Source organism: Oncorhynchus nerka, linkage group LG20 (assembly GCF_034236695.1).
Source record: "Oncorhynchus nerka isolate Pitt River linkage group LG20, Oner_Uvic_2.0, whole genome shotgun sequence".
NCBI lineage: Eukaryota > Metazoa > Chordata > Actinopteri > Salmoniformes > Salmonidae > Oncorhynchus > Oncorhynchus nerka.
In genome coordinates, this window is record NC_088415.1 from 87,476,845 (window position 1) to 87,497,378 (window position 20,534).

The 20,534-nt window shown below is 44.0% G+C and overlaps 1 protein-coding gene across 3 annotated transcripts in view; it reads right to left on the reverse strand.

The window, feature by feature from the left end:
* The window catches only part of LOC115115263 (ATP-dependent zinc metalloprotease YME1L1-like), a 42,247-nt gene that overhangs the window by 7,450 nt on the left and 14,263 nt on the right, over window positions 1-20,534 (reverse strand). The window contains exons 2-15 of one of the 3 annotated variants that reach the window (XM_029643759.2): window positions 20,241-20,369; window positions 18,103-18,283; window positions 15,710-15,808; window positions 10,519-10,625; window positions 10,146-10,296; window positions 9,758-9,841; window positions 9,060-9,212; window positions 8,409-8,561; window positions 8,080-8,212; window positions 7,581-7,643; window positions 7,294-7,406; window positions 6,752-6,907; window positions 5,713-5,864; window positions 2,373-2,499 (exon numbers count right to left, since the gene is read on the reverse strand). In XM_029643759.2, the coding sequence (XP_029499619.1) occupies window positions 2,373-2,499; window positions 5,713-5,864; window positions 6,752-6,907; window positions 7,294-7,406; window positions 7,581-7,643; window positions 8,080-8,212; window positions 8,409-8,561; window positions 9,060-9,212; window positions 9,758-9,841; window positions 10,146-10,296; window positions 10,519-10,625; window positions 15,710-15,808; window positions 18,103-18,283; window positions 20,241-20,369 (1,801 nt within the window). Of the gene's footprint in view, window positions 1-2,372; window positions 2,500-2,823; window positions 5,401-5,712; window positions 5,865-6,751; window positions 6,908-7,293; window positions 7,407-7,580; window positions 7,644-8,079; window positions 8,213-8,408; window positions 8,562-9,059; window positions 9,234-9,757; window positions 9,842-10,145; window positions 10,297-10,518; window positions 10,626-15,709; window positions 15,809-18,102; window positions 18,284-20,240; window positions 20,370-20,534 lie in introns of those variants that run through there. The other 2 variants (XM_029643758.2, XM_029643760.2) reach the window with 2 other exon arrangements.

Sequence of the window (20,534 nt, forward strand, 5' to 3'; positions counted from 1 at the left end):
CGGATGTGTACCAAACTCACTAAAAGTGGCAGTAATAAAGCCTCTCTTGAAAAAGCCAAACCTTGACCCAGAAAATATAAAAAACTATAGGCCTATATCGAATCTTCCATTCACCTCAATTTTTTTAAAAGGCTGTTGCGCATCATAGCACAGACTGCACTTGTGAAGGTGGTAAATTACCTTAATGGCATCAGACCGAGGCTTTGCATCTGTCCTCGTGCTCCTAGACCTTAGTGCTGCTTTTGATACCATCGATCACCACATTCTTTTGGAGAGATTGGAAACCCAAATTGATCTACACGGACAAGTTCTGGCCTGGTTTAGATCTTATCTGTCGGAAACATATCAGTTTGTGTCTGTGAATGGTTTGTCCTCTGACAAATCAACTGTAAATTTCGCTAGAAGCCTGCGTTTCAGACATAAGGAAGTGGATGGCTGCAAACTTCCTACTTTTAAACTCAGACAAAACAGAGATGCTTGTTCTAGGTCCCAAGAAACAAAAGAGATCTTCTGTTGAATCTGACAATTAATCTTAATGGTTGTACAGTCGTCTCAAATAAAACTGTGAAGGACCTCGGCGTTACTCTGGACCCTGATCTCTCTTTTGACGGACAAATCAAGACTGTCTCAAGGACAGCTTTTTTCCATCTACGTAGTAACATTGCAAAAATCAAAAACGTTCTGTCCAAAAATAATGCAGAAAAATTAATCTATGCTTTTGTTACTTCTAGGTTAGACTACTGCAATACTCTACTTTCCGGATAAAGCACTAAATAAACTTCAGTTAGTGCTAAATACGGCTGCTAGAATCCTGACTAGAACCAAAGAATTTGATCATATTACTCCAGTGCTAGCCTCCCTACACTGGCTTCCTGTCAAGGCAAGGGCTGATTTCAAGGTTTTACTGCTAACCTACAAAGCATTACATGGGCTTGCTCCTACCTCTCGCTCTGATTTGGTCCTGCCGTACATACCTACACGTACACTACGGTCACAAGACGCAGGCCTCCTAATTGTCCCTAGAATTTCTAAGCAAACAGCTGGAGGCAGGGCTTTCTCCTATAGAGCTCAATTTTTATGGAATGGTCTGCCTCCCCATGTGAGAGACGCAAACTCGGTCTCAACCTTTAAGTCTTTACTGAAGACTCCTCTTCAGTGGGTCATATGATTGAGTGTAGTCTGGCCCAGGAGTGTGAAGGTGAACGGAAAGGCTCTGGAGCAACGAACCGCCCTTGCTGTCTCTGCCTGGCCGGTTCCCCTCTTTCCACTGAGATTCTCTGCCTCTAACCCTATTACAGGGGCTGAGTCATTGGCTTACTGGTGCTCTTTCATGCCGTCCCTAGGAGGGGTGCGTCACTTGAGTGGGTTGAGTCACTGATGGGATCTTCCTGTCTGGGTTGGTGCCCCCCCTTTGGGTTGTGCCGTGGCGGAGATCTTTGTGGGCTATACTCGGCCTTGTCTCAAGATGGTAAGTTGGTGGTTGAAGATACCCCTCTAGTGGTGTGGGGGCTGTGCTTTGGCAAAGTGGGTGGGGTTATATCCTTCCTGTTTGGCCCTGTCCAGAGGTATCATCGGATGGGGCCACAGTGTCTCCTGACCCCTCCTGTCTCAGCCTCCAGTATTTATGTGTCGGGGGGCTAGGGTCAGTTTGTTATATCTGGGGTACTTCTCCCGTCTTATCCGGTGTCCTGTGTGAATTTAAGTATGCCCTCTCTAATTCTCTCTCTCAGAGGACCTGAGGCCTAGGACCATGCCTCATGCCTCAGGACTACCTGGCATGATGACTCCTTGCTGTCCCCTGTCCACCTGGCCGTGCTGCTGCTACAGTTCCAACTGTTCTGCCTGTGATTATTATTATTTGACAATGCTGGTCATTTATGAACATTTGAACATCTTGCCCATGTTCTGTTATAATCTCCACCCGACGCAGCCAGAAGAGGACTGGCCACCCCTCATAACCTGGTTCCTCTCTAGGTTTCTTCCTAGGTTTTGGCCTTTCTAGGGAGTTTTTCCTAGCCACCATGCTTCTACACCTGCATTGCTTGCTGTTTGGGGTTTTAGGCTGGGTTTCTGGATAGCACTTTGAGATATCAGCTGATGTACGAAGGGCTATATAAAGAAATTTGATTTGACGTCACTGTTAATCTCCGCAATTCTGTAAGTCAGTTTGAATAACAGATAAATTACCATATCATACCCTCAAAAACATAAATCCCCAACATTTAGATTGAATATTATACATTTGGATGACAGGATTACACACCATCCTGTTTGAGGAATATTGTTTTTACACTACATACAGTACTGCACAAGGTGTATACTGTAATTCCGGAGTCAAATGACCCTCCTACGCCCTACATCCCCCTGCATACCAGTGGTGATGAACTCATTGCCAAATATGATCTCCTCTGCCACACGGCCTCCCATGCTGACATCCATCTGGGCCAGCAGCTGAGCACGCGTCTCGCTCCAGCGGTCGTCATCTGGGAGCATGGACACCTGGAAGACAGTGGGGTGGGGAATGGAACCAACCATTTCACAACTAATGTTTTCAGAAAAACATTTTAAAAAACTATTGACAAAATCACAGGAGGACTAAGGCACTTTTCATTATATCAAAACGAGGCCTTGTGGTATTGGCTCAGTGGAATGGATTCCTAAAACACATGGAGGTCCAGATAACCTACAGCTCCTTCAGAAAGTATTCATACCCCTCGACTTATTCCACATTTTTCTGCGTTACAGGCAGCCAGAATTAAAACTTGATTAAATAGACCCCCCACCCCCCTCCCCCACACAATACCCCAAAATGACAAATTGAAAATATGTTTTTACAAATCTTGGCAAATTTGTTGCAAATTAAATAAATATCTACGTAAGTATTTACATCCTTTCACCATGACACTCCAAATTGAGCTCATTTGCATCCAATTTCACTTTGGTCATCCTTCAGATGGCACTACAACTTGATTGGATTCCACCTGTGGCCAATTCAATTGTTAGGACATGATTTAGAAAGAAAAACATTTGTCTATATACACTGAGTGTACAAAACATTAAAGAACAACTTCCTAATATTGAGTTGCACCCCATTTTACCCTCAGAATAGCCTCAATTCGTCAGGGCATGGACTCTACAAGGTGTTGAAAGTGTTCCACAGGGATGCTGGCCCATGTTGACTCCAATGCTTCCCACAGTTGTGTCAAGTTGGCTGGATGTCCTTTGGGTGGTGGACCGTTCTTGATTCACACTGGAAACTGTTGAGCATGAATAACATAGGAGCGTTGCAGTTCTCGACACACTTGAACCTGTGCGCCTGGCACCTACTACCATACCTCGTTCAATGGCACTTAAATATGGTCTTCCCCAATCACCCTCTGAATGGCACACATACACAATCCATGTCAAAGCTTAAATTATTATTTCACCTGTCTCCTCCCCTTTATCTACACTGAAGTGGATTTAACAGGTGACATCAATAAGGGATCATAGCTTTTACCAGGATTCACCTGGTCAGTCTGTCATGGAAATAGGTGTTTAATGTTTTGTACACTCAGTGAAAGGTCCCACAGTTGACAGTGCATGTCAGAGCAGAAGCTATACCATGAAGTCCAAGGAACTGTCCGTAGATTGCCAAAATATAATTGTGATGAGGGAAGGGTATAAAACAATCGCTTGAGTGTTTAAAGTTTCCAGGAGCACTGTGGTCTCCATCATTGGGAAATTGAGAAAAAAAAATATGGAACTACCCAGACTCCACCTAGAGCTGTCCGCCCGACTAAACTGAGCAGCCGGGCAAGAAGGACCTTGGTCAGCGAGATGACTGAGAACCCAATGACCACTGATAGAACTACAGAGTTCCTTGGCGGAGATGGGAGAACCTGCTAGAAGAACAACAGTCTCTACAACACTTCACCAATCTGGACATTATGGGAGAGTGGCCAGATAGAAGTCACTCCTGAGAAAAAGGCACATGACAGCATGCCTGGAGTTTGCAAAAAGTCACATGAAAGACAGATCATAAGACAAAAGATTGTGGTCTGATGACACAAAAATTTATATTTGCCCTGAATGCAAAGCATTATGTCTGGAGAAAACCAGGCACAGCTCATCACCCGTCTACCACCATCCCTACTGTGAAGCATGGTGGTGGCAGCATCATGCTACAGGGATACTTTTTAGCACCAGGGACTGGGAGACTGGTAAGGATGGAGGGAACAATGAATGAAGCCAAATTACAGGTAAATCATTGATGAGAACCTGCTTCAGAGTGCAAACGACCTTAGACTGGGTTGAATATTTATATTTCAACAGGACAATGACCCCAAGCATACAGCCAAAGCAATGCTGGAATGGCTTCAGAACAAGAATGTAAAATTCCTTGAGTGACCCAACAGAAGCCCAGACATGAATCCTATTGAAAATCTGTGGAAAGACTTGAAGATTGCTGTTCACTGAGACTTCCCATTTAACTTAACAGAGCTTGAGAAAAATCCGCAAGGAAGAGTGAGAGAAAATCCCCAAATCCAGATGTGTGAAGCCGATACAGACACACCCCCAGATGACTCAAAGCCGATACAGACACACCCCCAGACGACTCAAAGCTGATACAGACATACCCCCAGATGACGTAAAGCTGATACAGACATACCCCCAAATGACATAAAGTTGTATTCACCAAAGGTGCTTCTACAAAGTATTGACTCAGTTGTGTGAGTACTTATGTAAATTAGATATTTTTGTATTACATTCAATAAATTTGCAAAGAAATTCTTTAAAAAAAACATGTTTTGGTATTGTGTGCAGATGCTTGAGAAAAAAATATATAAAATGTAATTAATTTTTAATTTAGGCTGTAACAAAATGTGGTATAAGAATAAAATCAAAGAATAAATAAAATAAAATAATGAAAAAAAGCATGAATTACGTTCAGTTTTTCTGAACTTAAAAACTGTAATCGGGTTTTCAAGCTTTTGGGGCGTTTTCAACAATGATGTGTATAAAGCCATCCAGGGTTTATACACATCTTGGTCCTCGGTTGTAAAAAAGATTTTGGAAGCTAAAGAAATTAATTTATTAATGTCTAAATTCATTCTGACACATATTATACCTTAATGTATACATTTAAATTATATTATGTTAGAAAAACAACATTTAAATTATAAATCTTTTCTTTTATCCTGAAAGTATTCAAAGCCTCTCAAATGGCCAATACGTAGATAGCATTAGCATTAGCATCAGCAATCTAAGGTTTTACACATCATTGATTTCCAAGCTACTGTGGCAGGTAAACGCAGTCAAGAGAAGGCAATGTTTAAAATAGGCCTAGCTTGTGTATCACCATCAGTAGCTGACAACAAATCAGCTCGCTAGCTGGATTCTTCTTACAGGTATGTACTCCTAAAGTAAATAAAAAAAGCATTGGGTTGGTATAGACACGGGTGAGAGAGTTTCCTTCAACCATATTCTTTGCACCTGACTCTGTGCTATTCCTTTTAAATCCAAGTCACAACAGCCTGTTGGAATTGAGGGAAAACAGTGAGGTGAGAGGATGGGAGATGTGTGTGTGTGTGTGTGTGTGTGTGTCTATAATAACCTTAGTGCACAGGACACGGTGTAAGCACTACAGTGAAATGCTACTGGTCTGTAGCCCTCTCTTCCCATCTTGTTTTCTATAGATTTTAAAATGTCCCTATTTCCAGTCCTACTTACATGACCCAGCGTAGGTCCTCTGGGCATGATGGTGGCCTTGTTGATGGGCATGGCATCCTTGGTGTAGTACGCCACGATAGCGTGGCCAGACTCGTGGTACGCCGTGATCTCCTTGTTCTTTTTATCTATCTCCACACTCCTCCTCTCTGGGCCTGTGGGAGGTAAGCGAGACCGAAAGAAGAGTTGATTTCCAAAAACCTGCTCAAAGATCCCCGAATCCCAAATAAACTCCTACGTATTATCGACTAGATTCAGCAGCGTGACGGTTTTTCTCTTGAGTGGATTGACGGTGGGCCGGGAACATCATTTAAAATAAACTGCAAATTGATGGCAAGAAGCCCAAACAGATATAATATTTGACTAAACCATAATCATTTCAAACCTTGTTTACATTTATATATGATCACATCTCTCTATAATGGGTGGGAATACTTGGGAGATGATTTCCTGGTATAACAGTCTTTTATTCCCCCCCCAAAAAAAATACAATATATATATATATATATATATATATTTTTACATGTATACATTTCTAGCTCAGAAAACTTGGAGTGATTTTTGTTTTGTTTGAATGAGAGCGGTCAGAGAGCCTGTGGCATTCAGCACGGGCATTTGATTGTCTATAAGTAGAAATGATGTTTCTCCTCAGGAGAGGCATGTCCTTGCGTCTCGGGTTTATGCAGCATTCGTTCTGCATCTTATTCATGCTGGCTTGTTGCAAGTCAGATTTTTGTGGTTGTTGAAATGTCTCTTTGGAACTCCACCCATATTAAATATTTTATCGGTTTGATAGTGGCAAGGCGTCACTAGTTTCTACCTGGACTCCGAACTCAAGTCTGGGTATACGAGGCTCAGGTATAAGCAATATGGTGGCAATTCCACTTGGCCTATCAGAGAGCAAGATGGGTGTAAGCAATAGGGTGGTAGCCCATCTAACCCTCTCAGATCTAAACAGGTGGCTAGGAGGTTGGGGCTGGGGCATGATTTGTGAGAAAAGGGTATATATCTATTTCGTCCCCATTCCTACAGCAGAGCTCACCCATGAGGATCTTGTCCTTGGCGAACTCCAGCTCTTTGAGGGTCACCATGTCTTTGCCGTCCACCGCCGCCTTCAGAGCCGCTTGGTTGACCAGGTTCTCCAGGTCGGCCCCAGAGAAGCCCACTGTTCCCCTGGCGATGATCCCAGCCTCCACATCTGCATGAGGAAGCCAGGTCGTTAGCAGGAATAGGTACAGCTAAGCTAGGTCAACTATGGTGTGTCTTACTAGCACGTTCTTCTCTTTTAGTATGTAGCCGTAGGCTATTAACATGCAGCGATTAGCATGTTGCCACTGCAGATTCTCATATAGCCATTGTCTACAAGTATGCAGCCATTAGCATGTAGCTATTAGCAAGTAGCCATAGTCTATTAGCATACAGCCATTAGCATGTTGCCACTAAGATTCTCATATAGCCATAGTTTATTTGCAAGTACCCATTTAGCATTTAGCCCAGCAGATTCACTTGTGTGAAGCTATTACTCATCAGCAATAGACTCAAGCTATGATCAACATAGGTCACACATGTGTGTTGCTCACGTACCAGGGTCTACTTTAATCTTCCTAAGGTACCAGTTGAGGATCTCTGTGCGCCCCTTCACATCTGGCTTGGGAACGGTGACCTGCATGTCGAAACGTCCCGGTCGAATCAGAGCGCTAAGGAGGGGAGGGAAGGGAGTGACAGAGTTTCACTGACTTTAGGTTAGTTTTAACATGGCAAGTCAATATGTACTCATGACAACTAATGAAACCCTGTAACAAAAACATTTAATTTTAAGACAGACATTTCATTGAGCAACATTATTATGAGATGAATAAAGCTTAACATACTTATCCAAAGCCTCGGGGAAGTTTGTCGCTCCAATGATAATGACCCCTTCGTTTGGTTTGAACCTGCGGGCGACAATTGTGACACGTTCAGGGAAGTCGGTGTATCCATCCTACTGGGGGGGGAAAAAACAGATTGAATCAACGTTGTTTCCACATCATAAAAAAAAAAAGAAGAAAGTTGAATCAATGTGGAAAACTGATTTGCATAAAGTCAACAGGAATTCTGGGATTTTTTTCTTCCAACATTTAACCTAAATCCAATGACTGACATTTGTTGTTGAACTAGATGTTGAAATGACATCTGTGCCCACTGGGATGTCACGTTTCTCCACACAGAAAGTAGGGTCGTGTTTTCTACGGGAAACATTTTGCAACTTAAAAAAAAATAAAAAAAACGTGTTCTTGTTGGACAATCTCACGTAGATCCTCGATTTGGCTTTGTTTTATAAAATGTTTCTCCTCACCGAACACAACCCAGGAGAACCCGTTGGAAACATACCCGTCCATCTCAGCCAGTAGCTGGTTGATGGTCTGTCTGGAGTAGGGGTGCATGGGAGACTCGATCCTCTTCCCTCCAACGCTGTCCAACTCGTCAATGAAGATCACGCACGGCGTGTTTGCTTTGGCTTCCTCTGCAGATGTAACGTATAGAGAGGGTGGGTTGAAGTCTAGGGCCTCAGATATACGGTTGATAAATTATGACAAATCAATCGTTGCGACCAGGTTTGGGTTAAAAAAAAAATGTTAAAAGACAGTGAAAATTACAATATTAGGTTCAGGGTTGGAAGCCAGGAATGAATGGAGACTAGAAGAGGAGATGGGACTCACTGAAGAGGTTCCTGATGCGACTGGCTCCAACCCCCACAAACATCTCATCAAACTCAGAGCCAGAGGCATAATAAAATGGTACGTTGGCTTCTCCAGCCACAGCTCTGGCCAACAGAGTCTTCCCAGTACCAGGAGGGCCAACCAGCAAGATCCCTGCACACACACAGACAGACAGACGTAGAGAGAGCGAGAGTGATAAGAACAACTGTAATAGGTAATATACAGTAATACAATATTCACCTAACAAAGTAGACCTTTTTATGAATATTGACTCTAAAATATTAGATTGAAATTCAATGTGGAAGTAAATAATAAGATATGTAACTAACTGTAAGAAATAGCCAATTAAAGTGGCAACAAAGTTAATGGCACCATTTTCATCTTCCATGAGGGGAAGATTGTGTTCCTGCCTAAACAACTTCTATAATTCAGAATTGTTCAGTCTACACCTGGGTTGTGTTCATTAGGGCACCAAAATGGTTACATTTTTTTATAAATGTTTTGAAACAGAAAACAAAAATGAACGTTTCTTACTGGACAAATCCACATAGTCCTTCTTCTTCCAGTCAGTCTTTTTGTTCTATTTGGTGCCTAATGAACACAACCCTGATCAACTAAAGGCCATAAAAAGAGCTTGACGGTCTACTGCACCTCTCGGCAGTTTCCCTCCGAGGACGGTGAACTTCTCTGGGCTCCGGAGGAACTCCACCACCTCCTGCAGCTCGTTCTTGGCCTCCTCCACCCCTTTGACGTGCTCAAACGTCACGTTCTTCATGTGGACAGGGTCCACCGCTGAGTCCAGGCCTGATGTGGTTCGGAATCGTACTGTCCAGAACGGTTAGATTAAGGTTCGAAATCACACTGCTCGGAAATCACACTGCAAAAGCGTTCTTAGCTATGGTTAGATTTATTTTAGTTTGGCAACAAATCACCGTCTTTAAGAAGCATTCGGTAAAAAAAAAAAAAAAAAACTATATTATCATCAATTTATCTTGATTACTCAAACTTGCTAGATTCTGAGCGCATCAGCAAAGAGGTAAAGGCTCAATCTGGGATGCTGTTCAACTGTCATTTGAATGAATGAATTACATAGGCTACCCATTGACTTATAAAGAATGTTACTTTAAACCAGACAATATACAGCTTCAAAAACTGGTCACTCATGGACTGTGTATGAATTTAACACTGGTTACGTTTCTCCTAGCCCAACCCTCTGCAGCGAAGAGTGAAGTTTGACTAAAATGCGAGCTACAGATTGCGGCTTTAAAAAGTACACGCCAAGCTGCATGCTAGAGCGAAGGACTTCAAGCTTGATTAGAGAGATGGACAAAATGAAAAGGAGCCTTTACCCGATAGGAAGGGGGTCTTGGAGAGGCCGTAGAGTCCCAGGAGCAGCAGGACCAGCAGGACCAGCCTCGTCCTCCTCAGAGAGTCTGCAGAGAAGATGAGAGTTTCAATCCACTTTCATTCAATACGGGAAAGCTGCAAGCTGAAACCGTGGTCATTTAATGCTCACTGCAAGAAGAGTAGAGCTGGTGACTTTCATTTTTCTGGAAGATAACGTACACCTAGGTAATGTTTAGTAGGCAGTAGAAACATTAGACAATGTTGTGAAACGAAGGAGGTACTACCTGAGCTGTTCCGTTAAGAACACCCGTTTTGGTTTTCCGTTTCGCCATGTGTCTTACTGAGCATGACCCTGGTCTTGTAGTGTAGTGTTGTATAGTGTACACTTGCCTTGTGTGCGCTGTGTCAGAGCTTGGGATTTCAGGAAGCCCTCAGCAAACCCGGTCTTGAAAGAATCTTGCTGCCCATCAGGAATATTCTTGTTCTTCATAAGCTTGTCCAAGGTTTCCACCTCCATCCCCTTATCACGCGTCAGGAAGCCCTGCATGAGACAACAGTCAGATATGTTTACAATAAAACCAGGAGCATGTTCAGTAGGAAAACATCTGGAAGATAACATTCATCTTTGTCAAATAAGATATAAAAATACACCCCCCCCCATTTTAAAACATTTCCAAACATTTTTCTATGGTGTGGCCTAATGAACAAGAGCCAGGTACTCTATCCAGAGAATGACAGAGTACAGACAAACCAGTGGTCTCACCTTCATAAAGGAGGGTGTAAAGCCATCTGATTCAATGGGACGCTCAAAGCCTGCCTGCAGTCGCTTGTGTTTCCCTAGTGTTTTAAAGCCTCTGTTCTGGATCCACACTGGAAACAAGTACACATACTGTATGTTCAACACATATAAAATCAAAACTACACATTTCTAAGTAGAAAGATGTTTGGTAAATATGAATGCAGTTTAGGTGTTCATGATAGCACTCAAATATGGGTGAGTGATTGTCAAAAACAGCAGACAAACGCCATGCCCTCCATTTCATTGAACGAACTCTTACATTTACATTTACATTTAAGTCATTTAGCAGACGCTCTTATCCAGAGCGACTTACAAATTGGTGCGTTCACCTTATGACATCCAGTGGAACAGCCACTTTACAATAGAGCATCTAAATCTTTTAAGGGGGGGTGAGAAGGATTACTTTATCCTATCCTAGGTATTCCTTAAAGAGGTGGGGTTTCAGGTGTCTCCGGAAGGTGGTGATTGACTCCGCTGTCCTGGCGTCGTGAGGGAGTTTGTTCCACCATTGGGGGGGCCAGAGCAGCGAACAGTTTTGACTGGGCTGAGCGGGAACTGTACTTCCTCAGTGGTAGGGAGGCGAGCAGGCCAGAGGTGGATGAACGCAGTGCCCTTGTTTGGGTGTAGGGCCTGATCAGAGCCTGGAGGTACTGAGGTGCCGTTCCCCTCACAGCTCCGTAGGCAAGCACCATGGTCTTGTAGCGGATGCGAGCTTCAACTGGAAGCCAGTGGAGGGAGCGGAGGAGCGGGGTGACGTGAGAGAACTTGGGAAGGTTGAACACCAGACGGGCTGCGGCGTTCTGGATGAGTTGTAGGGGTTTAACCTCTTACCTCTACCTGGGACGCTTGCGTCCCAACTAGAGCTCTGGAAATGCAAATGCGCTACGCTAAATGCTAATAGTATTAGTTAAAACTCAAAAGTTCATTAAAATACACATGCAGGGTATCAAATTAAAGCTACACTCGTTGTGAATCCAGGCAACAAGTCAGATTTTTAAAATGCTTTTCGGCGACAGCATGAGAAGCTATTATCTGATAGCATGCACCAATACACTACAACACAAAAGCACAGCAGGGGACGTAAACAAAATAATTAGCATTTCGGCGTTACACAAACCGCACAATAAAATAGAAAACAGTCATTACCTTTCACCATCTTCTTTGTTGGCACTCCTAGATGTCCCATAAACACTATTGGGTCTTTATTTCGATTAAATCGGGCCATATAAAGCCAAGATATCGTTATATGTAGACTGTGTGATAAACGAAAAAAACAGCGATTTCACAACGTAACGTCATTTTTTAAAATTCAAAAAGTAGACGATAAACTTTCACAAAACACTTCGAAATACGTTTGTAATGCTACTTTAGGTATTAGTAAACATTAATAAGCGATAAAAATCATCCGTAGGCGATGTACATATCATTCATTAGCTGTCGTCTTGGAAAAAATTTCAGGAGAGAGCTCTTCCGGAATGATCTGGGCGGAGACCGGAGGTACGTCGTGCCCCTCTTTCGGTTCAACCAAGAATCAAAGAGGATTAAATTCACAAGATACTCGACTACATGGGGATGCTGTGGGAGTTGAATGCTCGGTCTTATCTAATTCGGCTCACTGTTAACAATTGCTGGAAGTGGCGCAAGGATATTTATTTCCATTTTCTGTGATCAGGTTTTCCTGCGCTTTCCGATGTAACGCACGTTATGTAATAGCCACAGTCGTGATTTAACCAGTTTTAAAAACGTCCGAGGGTTTCCTATACACACATTCTAACCATATGAACGTACTATATTCCTGGCATGAGTAGCAGGGCGCTGAAATGTTGCGCGATTTTTAACAAAATGTTCAAAAAAGTAGAGGGTAGGAGCAACTAGTTAATGGCACAGGCAGGGAGCCCAGCCAACAGCGAGTTGCAGTAATCCAGACGGGAGATGACAAGTGCCTGGATTAGGACCTGCGCCGCTTCCTGTGTGAGGCAGGGTCGTACTCTGCGGATGTTGTAGAGCATGAACCTACAGGAACGGTCTACCGCCTTGATGTTAGTTGAGAACGACAGGGTGTTGTCCAGGATCACGCCAAGGTTCTTAGCGCTCTGGGAGGAGGACACAATGGAGTTGTCAACCGTGATGGCGAGATCATGGAACGGGCAGTCCTTCCCCGGGAGGAAGAGCAGCTCAGTCTTGCCGAGGTTCAGCTTGAGGTGGTGATCCGTCATCCACACTGATATGTCTGCCAGACATGCAGAGATGCGATTCGCCACCTGGTCATCAGAAGGGGGAAAGGAGAAGATTAATTGTGTGTCGTCTGCATAGCAATGATAGGAGAGACCATGTGAGGTTATGACAGAGCCAAGTGACTTGGTGTATAGCGAGAATAGGAGAGGGCCTAGAACAGAGCCCTGGGGGACGCCAGTGGTGAGAGCGCGTGGTGAGGAGACAGATTCTCGCCACGCCACCTGGTAGGAGCGACCTGTCAGGTAGGACGCAATCAAGCGTGGGCCGCGCCGGAGATGCCCAACTCGGAGAGGGTGGAGAGGAGGATCTGATGGTTCACAGTATCGAAGGCAGCCGATAGGTCTAGAAGGATGAGAGCAGAGGAGAGAGAGTTAGCTTTAGCAGTGCGGAGCGCCTCCGTGATACAGAGAAGAGCAGTCTCAGTTGAATGACTAGTCTTGAAACCTGACTGATTTGGATCAAGAAGGTCATTCTGAGAGAGATAGCGGGAGAGCTGGCCAAGGACGGCACGTTCAAGAGTTTTGGAGAGAAAAGAAAGAAGGGATACTGGTCTGTAGTTGTTGACATCGGAGGGATCGAGTGTAGGTTTTTTCAGAAGGGGTGCAACTCTCGCTCTCTTGAAGACGGAAGGGACGTAGCCAGCGGTCAGGGATGAGTTGATGAGCAAGGTGAGGTAAGGGAGAAGGTCTCCGGAAATGGTCTGGAGAAGAGAGGAGGGGATAGGGTCAAGCGGGCAGGTTGTTGGGCGGCCGGCCGTCACAAGACGCGAGATTTCATCTGGAGAGAGAGGGGAGAAAGAGGTCAGAGCACAGGGTAGGGCAGTGTGAGCAGAACCAGCGGTGTCGTTTGACTTAGCAAACGAGGATCGGATGTCGTCGACCTTCTTTTCAAAATGGTTGACGAAGTCATCTGCAGAGAGGGAGGAGGGGGAGGAGGATTCAGGAGGGAGGAGAAGGTGGCAAAGAGCTTCCTAGGGTTAGAGGCAGATGCTTGGAATTTAGAGTGGTAGAAAGTGGCTTTAGCAGCAGAGACAGAAGAGGAAAATGTAGAGAGGAGGGAGTGAAAGGATGCCAGGTCCACAGGGAGGCGAGTTTTCCTCCATTTCCGCTCGGCTGCCCGGAGCCCTGTTCTGTGAGCTCGCAATGAGTCGTCGAGCCACGGAGCGGGAGGGGAGGACCGAGCCGGCCTGGAGGATAGGGGACATAGAGAGTCAAAGGATGCAGAAAGGGAGGAGAGGAGGGTTGAGGAGGCAGAATCAGGAGATAGGTTGGAGAAGGTTTGAGCAGAGGGAAGAGATGATAGGATGGAAGAGGAGAGAGTAGCGGGGGAGAGAGAGCGAAGGTTGGGACGGCGCGATACCATCCGAGTAGGGGCAGTGTGGGAAGTGTTGGATGAGAGCGAGAGGGAAAAGGATACAAGGTAGTGGTCGGAGACTTGGAGGGGAGTTGCAATGAGGTTAGTGGAAGAACAGCATCTAGTAAAGATGAGGTCGAGCGTATTGCCTGCCTTGTGAGTAGGGGGAAGGTGAGAGGGTGAGGTCAAAAGAGGAGAGGAGTGGAAAGAAGGAGGCAGAGAGGAATGAGTCAAAGGTAGACGTGGGGAGGTTAAAGTCGCCCAGAACTGTGAGAGGTGAGCCGTCCTCAGGAAAGGAGCTTATCAAGGCATCAAGCTCATTGATGAACTCTCCGAGGGAACCTGGAGGGCGATAAATGATAAGGATGTTAAGCTTGAAAGGGCTGGTAACTGTGACAGCATGGAATTTAAAGGAGGCGATAGACAGATGGGTAAGGGGAGAAAGAGAGAATGACCACTTGGGAGAGATGAGGATCCGGTGCCACCACCCCGCTGACCAGAAGCTCTCGGGGTGTGCGAGAACACGTGGGCGGACGAAGAGAGCAGTAGGAGTAGCAGTGTTATCTGTGGTGATCCATGTTTCCGTCAGTGCCAAGAAGTCGAGGGACTGGAGGGAGGCATAGGCTGAGATGAACTCTGCCTTGTTGGCCGCAGATCGGCAGTTCCAGAGGCTACCGGAGACCTGGAACTCCACGTGGGTCGTGCGCGCTGGGACCACCAGATTAGGTGGCGCGGCCACGCGGTGTGGAGCGTTTGTATGGTCTGTGCAGAGAGGAGAGAACAGGGATAGACAGACACATAGTTGACAGGCTACAGAAGAGGCTACGCTAATGCAAAGGAGATTGGAATGACAAGTGGACTACACGTCTCGAATGTTCAGAAAGTTAAGCTTATGTAGCAAGAATCTTATTGACTAAAATGATTAAAATGATACAGTACTGCTGAAGTAGGCTAGCTGGCAGTGGCTGCGTTGTTGACACTACACTAATCAAGTCGTTATTCGGGGGCTAGCTGGCTAGCTAGCAGTGTTGATTACGTTACGTTGCGTTAAAAGAACGACAATAGCTGGCTAGCTAACCTAGAAAATCGCTCTAGACTACACAATTATCTTTGATACAAAGACGGCTATGTAGCTAGCTATGTAGCTAGCTACGATCAAACAAATCAAACCGTTGTACTGTAATGAAATGAAATGAAAATGTGATACTACCTGTGGAGCGAAGCGGAATGCGACCGGGTTGTTGAGTGAGGAAGTTCAATTCGGTGGACGTTGGCTAGCTGTTGGCTAGCTAGCAGTGTCTCCTACGTTAAGGACGACAAATAGCTGGCTAGCTAACCTCGGTAAATTAAGATAATCACTCTAAGACTACACACTCTAAACTACACAATTATCTCTTCCTCTACAATAGACCAATAGCAACGGTAGAATAGGCTCCCATTTAAAATGGATGTCACAAGCATATGCCACTGTTGACATGCATTTGCAGGAGAACTGCGCTGGGATTTTTGCTGGATATTTATTAGTCACTTAATTACAAAATAATATAATAAAATTATCTTTGATTACCTGGCCAATAGCGGAGCTCTGTACAAACTGCCTGAAGAGGGGAAGGGATCTGTTTGCAGAAAACAGGGTAGGAGGTGCCCATTTTACCACCAGAGAACCCTACAAAGACAATGGAAGGAGGGTTGGATGTGCATATTCCACCCAATAGTTAGGATTTAATTAGTGATTTTGTCTCAAAAATCAACTCATTCATTGAAATACGATACTAAATTAATTCTATAATAGACATCAATCAGTGCTATACAAAAAAAACACAAAAACAAACACTTATCATAAGCGAATCATATGTCATATATCATATCTATACTGCAATAACATGCAGTCAACCCCCCACACACCCTTTGATATGGGCCCTACACAAAAGGCGATTTAAACTCAGATAAATCTGAAATCGGGTTACAGCTAATTGTTCAATTACCGGGTGAGTTTCCCAAAAACAAAAAGATCATGTTTAGCATTAAGCTCATCATTTGTACAAGATTAATTTAGTTTTTGGGAAACACATCAACCAGCAGTAGGGTTACTACTCACCAACCAGCAGTAGGGTTACTACTCACCAACCAGCAGTAGGGTTACTACTCACCAACCAGCAGTAGGGTTACTACTCACCAACCAGCAGTAGGGTTACTACTCACCAACCAGCAGTAGGGTTACTACTCACTAACCAGCAGTAGGGTTACTACTCACTAACCAGCAGTAGGGTTACTACTCACTAACCAGCAGTAGGGTTACTACTCACTAACCAGCAGTAGGGTTACTATAGTCATTATCTATATACAGTGGAAGTCGGAAGTTTACATACACCTTAGCCAAATACATTTAAACTCAGTTTTTCACAATTCCTGACGTTTATTCCTAGTAAAAATGCCCTGTCTTTAGGTAAATTAGGATCACCACTTTATTTTAAAAAATGTGAAATGTCAGAATAATAGGAGAGAGAATGATCTATTTCAGCATGTATTTATTTCATCACATTCCCAGTGGGTCAGAAGTTTACATGCACTCAATTAGTATTTGGTAGCATTGCCTTTAAATTGTTTAACTTGGGTCAAATGTTTCAGCTAGCCTCCCACAAGCTACCCACAATAAGTTGGGTGAATTTTGGCCCATTTCTCCTGACAGAGCTGGTTTAACTGAGTCAGGTTTGTAGGCCTCCTTGCTCGCACACGCTTATTCAGTTCTGCCCACAACTTTTCTATAGGATGAGGTCAGGGCTTTGTGATGGCCACTCCAATACCTTGACTTTGTTGTCCTTAAGCCATTTTGCCACAACTTTGGAAGTATACTTGGGGGTCATTGTCCAGTTGGAAGAACCATTTGCGACCAAGCTTTAACTTCCTGACTGATGTCGTGAGATGTTGCTTCAATATATCCACATCATTTTCCAACCTCATGATGCCATCTATTTTGTGAAGTGGACCAGTCCCTCCTGAAGCAAAGCACCCCCACAACATGATGCTGCCACCCCTGTGCTTCACGGTTGGGATGGTGTTCTTCAGCTTGCAAGCCTCCCCCTTTTTCCTCCAAACATAATGGTCATTATGGCCAAATCGTTCCATTTCGGTTTCATCAGACTAGAAGACATTTCTCCATGAAGTACGATCTTTGTCCCCATGTGCAGCTGCAAACCGTAGTCTGGCTTTTTTATGGAAGTTTTAGAGCAGTAGCTTCTTCCTTGCTGAGCGGCCTTTCAGGTTATGTCGATATAGGACTCATTTAACTGTGGATATAGATACTTTTGTACCCGTTTCCTCCAGCATCTTCACAAGGTCCTTTGCTGTTGTTCTGTGATTCTTCCCAGAAGAGTCTCCTTCCTGAGCGGTATGATGGCTGCGTGGTCCCATGGTGTTTATACTTGCGTACTATTGCTTGTACAGATGAACGTGGTACATTCAGGCGTTTGGAAATTGCTCCCAAGGATGAACCAGACTTGTGGAGGTCTACAATTTTTTTTCTGAGATCTTGACTGATTTCTTTTGATTTTCACATGATGTCAAGCAAAGAGGCACTGAGTTTGAAGGTAGGCCTTGAAATACATCTACAGGTACACCTCCAATTGACTCAAATGATGTCAATTAGCCTATCAGAAGCTTCTAAAGCCATGACATCATTTTCTGGAAATTTTCCAAGCTGTTTAAAGGCACAGTCAATTTAGTGTATGTAAACTTCTGACCCACTGGAATTATGATACAGTGAATTATAAGTGACAATCTGTCTGTAAACAATTGTTGGAAAAATGACTTGTCATGGACAAAGTAGATGTCCTAACCGACTTCCAAACTATAGTTTGTTAACAAGAAATTTGCGGAGTGGTTGAAAAAAAAGATTTAATGACTCCAACCAAAGTGTATGTAAACTTCCGACTTCAACTGTAGATGTGTCCTTTGCCTCACCATGCTTGTTGTGGAAGAAGGAATGTGAGGAGAGGTGAGAGGTCCCCCAGGCCTGTTGGCTGGGGCTGGATGAGGACAGCGCCCCCTGTTGACTCAGACGTGGTACCATAGCGCTTATTAGCTCATCCAGCTGCCCCACGCCCAGGTCAGACAGGCCCAGGTCCCTCAGGCTCCACGTGGGCTACGCATACAAATCAAATGTTATTTGTCACATTCTTCATAAACAACAAATGTAGACTAACAGTGAAATGCATACTTATGAGTCCTTTCAAACGATGTAGAGAGATTTATTTTAGAAATAGAAAAATAATAACAAGTAATAAATCCACATGATAACTTGGCTACACACACAGGTTAGTGTTGGACTAGTAACCGAAAGGTTGCAAGATCGAATACCCGAGTTGACAAGGTAAAAATCTGTCGTTCTGCCCCTGAACAAGGCAGTTAACCCACTGTTCCTAGGCAGTCATTGAAAATAAGAATTTGTTCTTAACTGACCTGCCAAGTTAAATAAAAAGGTCAAATAAAATAAAAACTTGTCTATATACAAAAGGATACCAGTACAGTACTGGTATATATAAAGTACAGGTACACACACAGAACACACTTTAAAATGCTTTATTTGAATCCACAAATTATACTAAATTTTAAAAGGATTCAAACATTTCAAAAGGTTACATACAGTGCATTCTGACCCCTTGATTTTTAACACATTTGGTTACGTTACAGCCTTATTCTAAAATTGATTAAATCCCCCCCCCCTTCAATCTACACACAATACACCATAATAACAAAGCAAAAACAGGTTTAGAAATTTTTGCAAATTTACTACAAATAAAAAACACTGAAATATCACATCTATGTAAGTACTCAGACCAGTCACTCAGTACTTTGTTAAAGCACCGTCGGCAGCGTTTACAGTCTCAAGTCTTCTATGACGCTACAAGCTTGGCTCACCTGTATTTGGGGTTCTCCCAAGTTTGAGCGCTCTGGAGCAGGTTTGCATCAACGATCTCTGTACTTTGCTCCATTCATCTTTCCGTCGATTATGATCATCCCAGTCCCTGAAAAATATCCCCACAGCATGATGCTGCCACCACCAAGCTTCACTGTAGAGATGGTGCCAGGTTTCCTCCAGATGTGACGCTTGGCATTCAGGCCAAAGAGTTCAATCTTGGTTTCATCAGACCAGAGAATCTTGTTTCTCATCGTCTGAGAGTCTTTAGGTGCCTTTTGGCAAACTCCAAGGGGGCTGTCATGTGCCTTTTACTGAGGTATGGATTCCATCTGGTCACTCTTCCATAAAGGCCTGATTGTGGAGATGGGAGAACCTTCCAGAAGGACAACCATCTCTGCAGCACTCCACCAGAGGAAGTCTAGAGCTCTGTCAGAGTGACCATCAGGTTCTTGATCACCTCCCCAACCAAGGCCCTTCTCCCCCAATTGCTCAGTTTGGCCGGCCGGCCGCTTCTTGGAAGAGTCTTGGTGGTTCCAAATTTCTTCCATTTAAGATTGATGGAGGTCACAGTGTTCTTGGGAACATTCAATGCTGCAGAAATGTTGGGGTACCCTTCCCCAGATCTGTGCCTCAACACAATCCTGTCGTGGAGCTCTACGGAAAATTCCTTTGACCTCATGGCTTGGTTTTTGTTCTGACATGCACTGTCAACTGTGGGACATTATATATAGACAGGTGTGTGCCTTTCCAAATCATGTCCAATCAATTTAATTGGACTCCAAGTTGTAGAAACAACTCAAGGATGCACCTGAGCTCAATTTCGAGTCTCATAGCAAAGGATCTGAATACTTATGTAAATAAGGCATTTCTGTTTTTTAAAATTTGTAATAAATTAGCAAAAATGTCTTAAAACCTACTTCAAATTGTCATTCTGGGGTTTTGTGTGTCGATTGAGGGGAAAAAATATATTTTATCCATTTTGGAATAAGGCTGTAATGTAACAAAATGTGGAAAGTCAAGAGGTCTGAATACTTCCCGAAAGCAATGTATATGGCCACTTATGGATACAGAAATCCCCTTGTTTTCCATATAGCTAGGCTGCCCATGACAGTTGGACAGAACAGTATTGCCAGCTGCTTTGCAGATCTGCAAGCTGTAGGCCGTGTGCATGTGCATTTACCTCCGTGCTCTGCAAGTCCTGTTCCAAGGCATGCTCTCTATGCTGAGGTTTAGCAGCGGCATTGCTGCTGCCCACTGCAGTCTTCAGGTATTGGACGGCATTGATCAGGTGACTCAGGGGGACAGTGACCTGACAGGCAACACACAACAGGAATACATCAGCTCACACACGCTAATTGCTGTTTAGTATGAAACCCTTTTAAACTGTCCCACAACACACAGTCATGCACAATGTGGGACTCTCCCAAAGTATAACCAGTAAACACTAATGCTTCATTTCTAAATTACGTCAGTG